General features: G+C 54.6%; 1 protein-coding gene across 1 annotated transcript; it reads right to left on the bottom strand.

Annotated features, from left to right (window-relative positions):
* Nucleotides 1–396: 396 nt before the first annotated feature.
* On the bottom strand, nucleotides 397–6,964 carry FAAH2 (fatty acid amide hydrolase 2; the record flags this gene model as incomplete). The annotated part of the gene is made up of 9 exons (XM_010174972.1): nucleotides 397–572; nucleotides 1,290–1,484; nucleotides 2,160–2,271; nucleotides 3,529–3,648; nucleotides 3,924–4,041; nucleotides 4,570–4,705; nucleotides 5,182–5,301; nucleotides 6,365–6,574; nucleotides 6,798–6,964. Coding segments are annotated over 9 exons (1,354 nt in total), but the record flags the coding sequence as incomplete, so codon positions are not given.
* Nucleotides 6,965–7,006: the final 42 nt, after the last annotated feature.

Here is a 7,006-nt window from a genome sequence, read left to right as displayed (position 1 = left end):
CACCCAGTCGGGCAGCACCTCCTCTCCCCAGCCTCCATCCAGTGTTGTCTTCAAAGCAGCAAGCGTTACAAAGAGGTGGCCACCTCCTTGGCCAGGAGAAGACAGGTGCCCCAGGACATGGGCAGCCTGCTGCCAGCCCGTGGCACCACGGTGGCTGAGGGGCCACAGGGAGGGCAGGTCTCTCCCCTGGCAGAGGGTGCTGCAGGGAGGAGATGACTCCAGCAGCAACAGTCTGGCTTCTCCTGGGGCTGGTGGCATTGCTGGCTGCTCCCAGGAGGGTGCAAGGAGGGGTGGAGCAGGTAGTGCCATGATGGGATGGGGCATCAGCGCCTGCTGCCACCTCGCTGGGCACCACCTCTCCATCCTTTGACTTCCCACAGTGCCAGGAACCTCAGGCTAAACTTTCCCGGGTAAAACCCATCCTCCAAAGGCCTTCTCCAGGTAGCAGGCTACCGCCAGCGTCAGATGGTCATTGTAGGAGGCTGCTACCAGCTGGATGCCCAGCGGCAGCCCCTCGCTGCTCAGGCCAAGCGGGCACTGAGTCACTGGCAAGCCCAGGACGTTGAAGATGGCTGGAAAAGAGAAGGTGACATCAGAGCAAGCACAGCAACTGCGATACATCTCCCCACCCAGGTAGGTGGCTGCTGCCAGGCATGGTGCCAGGCTCCTGGGAGCTGGTCCTTGCCAGAGCAGTGCAGTCAAAGCAGGTGATGGAGATGTAGTGACAAGAGCACAAGGCTGGGCAGAGGTTCCCAGTGCCATCACGTATGCAAATTGCATCCAGGAGTGATGACACATTTATGTGGCATTTGCTGTGACATGCCAAGATCTGCAATGCGACATTCCTGCCCCAGGATCTGCAATGGGACGTTCCTGCCCCAGGCCCCATCCCTCCGTTACTCCAAAGCCAGATAGCACTGCAACGTGGTGCTGGCATCAAGAGCCACAGGAAAGCCACGTGGAGAGCCCCAAACCCTACCCCAAGGGACACAGCAGCTCTCAGGTGCCTCCTAAACCACAGTGCCAGGTGTGACAGTGAGCACATCCCTCTGAGACAAGGTGTTCCCCACCCCAAGATCAGAAGTGTTCATCAAACCTGTCTCTCTGTGGACAGCAGGTACAAATACCACAATTTTAAAGTATGACCATAAACTTTGTTCCACGTTCTGGAGCAGCCAGACAACCCTCTGAGCTGCAAACCCCACTGCTAGTGATGGAAATAGTCTGGGTGAAACACCTTGGCACACTTGTGACCCCCACCTGCACCCCAGGAGAAGTCAGCTGCTCACCTGTGTAGGCAAAGTTGAAGGGCATGCATATGGGGGAGTGGTGCCTGGGAGCAACGGTGGGGTGGGAAGGATAGAGGAGCACCCCATCCAGTCCCAGCAGGGCCTCCATCTCCTCCTTCAGGCTCTTCCCCATGCTCACCAGCTTGGCATTCCCACCAGGGTTGAGTTTCATCAGCTTCTCCGTCAACCCCAGGGCTACAGGGCAAGGCCAACAAACAGGAACAGAGATCCAGCAAGAGGACAGTGGGTTAAACAGAATAGAAAGCGTGTTGCCTGGCCACACACAGCATCCCTCAGCTCCTTCTGGGGTCCCCCCAGGTTCCCCTTCCTGCTTACACCTCAGGTCCCAGAGTGGATTGTCCCCTGCACTGCTCTACAGGCAGCATCTCCCCAGCTTTGCCAAGGGAAGGGCTTTCAGCCTGCCCATTGCTTCCAGGAGTTTTCTTTGCTTCCAGCATTTTCCCCAGCCACTGGGATTGAGCAGAGCTGGTGGAAGGACTCCAGGACTCATTAGACAACAGCATGACAGCACTAATTAGGGTTCTCCATATCTGCTGTTAAGAAATGAGTGCAGAGCCCTGCCTGGCTCCCTCTAAGCTCCAGCAGTTCTTGCAGGGCTGACAGCAGAAGCAAACCTGTTGTCCTCACTTCTTCTCCCAGGAAGGATATCCAATCCCAGATATCAAAGATCCAGTCAACTCCCCCTCGGGCAAGTGTCTGACTTCAAGAAACCAAATATCATTACAAAAAAAACCCAGTTTGAAGCTGCTCAGTGCAAACCTGAGTCCCTTTATGGGGCACTATATTAATTTAACAAATTTCCTACCCCCCCAGCACCTCTGCACACCCCAGGGCTCCTCCTGGCCTTACCGATAGCTGGGAGAGTGTGTGAAGACATCCCCACGAGCCACTTGATCAGCTCCCACAGTGGCCACACTGGTTTCCCGTGATCCCCCAGCAGGTCTGTGAACAGCTGTGCCTCCTGTAACACACACACACACACACACACACTGTCTGCTCGTGCTATGGGCTCATAAATGACAGTGACATTTCCAGCTGGGCTGGAAGCTCTTCCCACCTTCAGACAAGAGATGTCCATCAGGAGCTACACAAGATCCAGCACTAACCCAGAGATTAGCAGCAGGAGCATCTTTCCTTGTCAGGGATAATAAGAGGGGACCTCGCTCTGCAGAGGGAGCCCCACAAAGCAGCACCTTCCAGTACCCCCCTCTGACATGACACAAGGGATGATGCTCCAGATAACGTCTCCTGGAGGCATTTACTGCTGTTACATGTCTGTGGGATCAGGACAAAGGAGGTGGAAGGGCTCAGGCGTGCTCTGCTTAGCAAGATGGGGTTGGTTTATGGCAGAATGCACGAGGTGTAATACTCCTGAGAGTTGATTTTCGCCACAAAACACCTCCATGCATGCACAGAGGCTACAACTCAAGGAAAATAATAACACATGAAGACCTGCTGCTGAAAAGCTGCTAATCCACCACCTCAATCCTGGCATCCGAACGGGCATTAAACCCAACCTGCAATGTCAGGAGACAGAGTAGGGAGCTAAGAGCGAGGCAGGACGCTCAGTGCTGATGTAAAGACATGTGATGTATCAAATAGATTGAGATGAATTAAGAAAAAAGAAGAGAGATGGTCCCAAGAGGAAGGAACACGCGTGTTGCCCACACACATGGGGGTAGCAACACGCCAACAAAGTTCCTCTCAGGTTCAGCTGGAACAAGAGTCTGATTTTCCTTCATTTGTTTCACTTTCTCTTGTTGATAAGGCAAAAATTTGGGGCACAGGTATCTGCCGTCACTCTGGGTCGGATGAAATGACCTTTTGAATTTTCAGGTGTTTACAAAGCAAACCAAAAGCCAAGGCAGAAGAATTCCCCCGTGTGAAAATCAGGCAGATTTCAGAGGAGTTGAGGTTCTGAGGAGCTGAAACATGACTTAGCAACTTGCACAGAAAAAGTCAACGTGCTAAAATGGTCTCTCCCACCCTAAACCACGTAGCTCCTCTGCTGAGAGCCACATTGTTACCTCATGGGAAAGCAAAGGAGAAGGGGCTGTGTAGCTTTGGAGAGATGAAAGGAGGATGAGAGGGACAAAGGAAGGAGAGAAAGACCCTGGGCAGGTCTGGGAAGCCTACAGCCCTCCATGGTTGGCCCCAAACAGCTGGTTCTTCCCTGCTGCCACTCAGGTTGTGCCTTTGCCAGCTCAGCATGACACACCTGCCCGTCGTTGTCCTTGGATGACATCATGGCTGACCAGATCTGGAAAGAATACTTCATCTTGTGGACTGCCACGCGTTGAACTTGGACCCCCAGCTCACTTTCGAGGTGCTCCACCACCTAAGGGGAAGAGCAGGAAGGGTTTGTTTCTGCAAGGATGTGATGTGCTACAGTCAGACCATGGAAGCCAGGGACAGGAGAGAGCCCAGGAGCAGCTTCTCTTTGCTGCCACTCAGGAGATCCCACAGTTCCTCTCACCCTGAGCAGCAGGACCTCCTCCATCCGATAACAATTTTGGAATTACCCAAACAGCCCTCCACGCCACCCCCAGCACCAGAAGATTTCATCTCCCCTGGTTTTATCTCCAGTGAGAGCCAACCTCCACTCCTTCCTACCTTCTTTTGGGCCTGCAAGAGCTCCTTGTCCACAGGCGACACAAAAATGGACCCGCCGTCATGATCCATGCAGTAAAATTTGATTTTCTCCAGTGACACCTTTTCATTCAGCTTCAGCCTGAGAAAGGAATGATGCTTTGCCCACAAATCCATCCCTGGCTCCTCCCCAGCTGCCAGAGCTGCTCACACATTTGTTAATCCATCCTCAGGACACCCTGCTCTACCCATCAGGGTAGGAAGGAGAGTCCCTGAAGACACATATAAAAGGTTGCTTGGTTGCATGGACCTATGAAGAGACCGTGGTGTGGGATGGAAAACTCATTCTTCAGCAACAGGAAAAAGCACAGGGAAGACCCCCCCAAAAAAAGGCCAGTGCCCAGGGGGAAGGGCTGTGCTGGAGCAGCTCACAGGCAAAGTCTTCCTGCGGGGAGGACCTGGCTGCCCTCGGGAGCACAGGGGTGGTGGGAAGGACAACCCTGGCTGCAAGGGTCTTGCTGAAGCCATAGGTGAAGGGAGGAAACCAGTAACAAGCAATCTGGGTGCAGGTGCAGACCTGTCTTGTCCACCAAAGGGGGACTGACCCACTGCACTGGTCAGAAAGTAGCTGAGACCAATTCAGCAGCTTGAAGCAATAAAAGCAACTTACTTGTTGACCCCAGAACCAGCCATGACCTTCAGCATCGGCTCCAGGTCTTCTGCATAGCGGCACATGGGCCCCGTGCACAGGAAGCTGGTCCGCACCCCTCGGGCGTTTGGGAACTGGCCATCGTTGGGAACCACCCCTGTGAGCACAGAGGGAGATGTTGGTACCGTCTAATGAACATCTGTGAGCACCTGAGAGCACCCAACAGCATCTCCTCCAGCTGGGACAAGCTGTGCAGGAGGGTGGGCTCTGGATGCAGGGGGAACTGTCACCCAGGGACCGCAGACATCGGCAGCACTCAAAGGCTGATGGCAAGGTGGAGTGTGGAGAAAGGAGGAGAAGCATCCAGTTGGGACACCAGCTGAGAGGGAAACACCTTGGGAAACACCTTGGGAAACCATCCCACGCTGATGATGCAATACCAGGGGTAAAACATCTCCCACCTCCCATGTGCTTGGTGTTTTGCCACCAAACCAGGTTGTGCTGTCCCCTTCCAGCGATCCCACCCGAGACAAACACAGGAGTGTCCTGAACAGGTTCCTCCTCCCACACTCCACATTCCACCTCCTGGCATTTCTGCTGAGGAGGTGGAGGAGATCCCCACACCCGTTCTACCTGTCGTGGGTTTATGGCCGAAGACTCCGTTGAAGAAGGCAGGCATCCGGATGCTGCCACCGATGTCCGAGCCCACACCTATGACCGAGCAGGCAGCTGCCAGCACACTGCCCTCCCCACCTGCATGGAGAAATCACAAAATCACAGACTGGTGGGGTTGGAAGGGACCTCAGGAGATCATCCAGTCCAACCCCCCTGCTAAAGCAGGGTCACCTAGAACAGGTTACACAGGGCTGCATCCAGGTGGGTTTTGAACATCTCCAGAGATGGAGACTCCACACCCTCTCTGGGCAGCCTGTCCCAGGGCTCTGGCACCCTCACAGGAAAGAAGTTTCTCCCCATGTTTAAGCAGAACCTCCTGTGTTCCAGTTTGTGCCCATTGCCCCTTGTCCTGTCACTGGGCACCACCGAGAAGAGTCCGGCCCCATCCATTTGGCCCCCACATTTCAGATCTTTATAGACATTGATCACATCCCCTCTCAGTCTGCTCTTCTCCAGGCTGAACAGCCCCAGCTCTCTCAGTCTCTCCTCATAAGAAAGATGCTCCAGCCCCTCATCATCTTTGTGGCCTCCACTGGACTCTCTCCAGAAGATCCCTGTCTCCCTTAAACTGGGGATCCCAGAACTGGACACAACACTCCAGATGTGGCCTCACCAGAGCAGAGTAGAGGGGAGGAGAACCTCCCTCAACCAGCTGGTCATACTCTTTTTACTGCCCCCCAGGAGACCATTGGCCTTTCTTGGCCACAAGGGCCCATTGTTGGCTCAGGGAAAACAGCAAAAAACCCCCACAGGTTTATGGTGCAAATCACCCAGCAAAGCAGGAGCATCTCATAGTGGCACTTCCCTTTGCATGCAGATGGGGTGGGAGCTGCCCCAGCTTCCACGATGTCTGGGGGACAGCTGGGAACGTGGGCCAAAAGGAATTCTGCTGCTGAACTGCCACACCAGCACTGTTGTTGGCATGTAGAGTAAGACAGAGTGAGCCAAAGCGATGCTGGGTGTAACATCCAGGAGATGTAAAGCAGTTGGAATGATCTACTGCACTGCCCAGGAGAGACCCATGAGCTCTACAGGAGCCCAGCAAGAAGAAAAAGTGGTGTGAGAAGACTTGGGAACTCCTTCCTTGCTGTGTTTTAACCCACTGGGTGTGCAGGACCGTGCTGAGGTGCTGGGGACTCACCTGAGCTGCCACCCGCAATCCTCTGCAGGTCATAGGGGTTGTTGGTCCGGCCGTAGACCCTGTTGCTGGACTCGTACCACATGCACAGCTCGCTGCAGTTGGTGACACCCAGAGGGATGGCACCAGCCTGTTTCAGCCGGGACACCACCGTGGCATCCGAGGTGGCAATCACATTGTGGCGGTTGACCAAGCCCGACGTGTTGGGCATCCCTGTGGTGTCAGGGTGAAGAGATGGAGGGAGGTGTCAGGGCCAGCTCACCTGAGATCACCCTGGGGGTAGCAGGCTGCAAGAAGCAGGTCCCCACCAAGGGTTGCTCCTCTCAGGTCCTCCTCCAAGTGCCCTGCCACAGCCACCCACCAATCTGGGGAGCATGTGGCCGAGAGGGAGGGAGTCACAACCTATGAAGCTGGAGAGAAACAAGAGCAAACTCACCGTGCAGAGAAAAGGCCTCCTTGACAGTGATGGGGACCCCCAACAAGGGGAACTTCTCCTCCAAGTAGTCATCACCAGGGCCCTCTGAAAGCAGCTTATCTACCTGCTGGGCTTCCTGCAGGGCCTCCTCAAACCTGTAAAGAAGTAACAGCAGAGATGCTCTGGTGCTTCTCTCCAGCCTGAATCCCAGAATTGCCTGGATTGGAAAA

Source organism: Antrostomus carolinensis, unplaced genomic scaffold (genome assembly GCF_000700745.2).
Source record: "Antrostomus carolinensis isolate BGI_N321 unplaced genomic scaffold, ASM70074v2 scaffold23739, whole genome shotgun sequence".
NCBI lineage: Eukaryota > Metazoa > Chordata > Aves > Caprimulgiformes > Caprimulgidae > Antrostomus > Antrostomus carolinensis.
The sequence above is the reverse complement of the archived record's forward strand: the minus strand, read 5'-3'. Positions and strand labels throughout refer to the sequence as shown.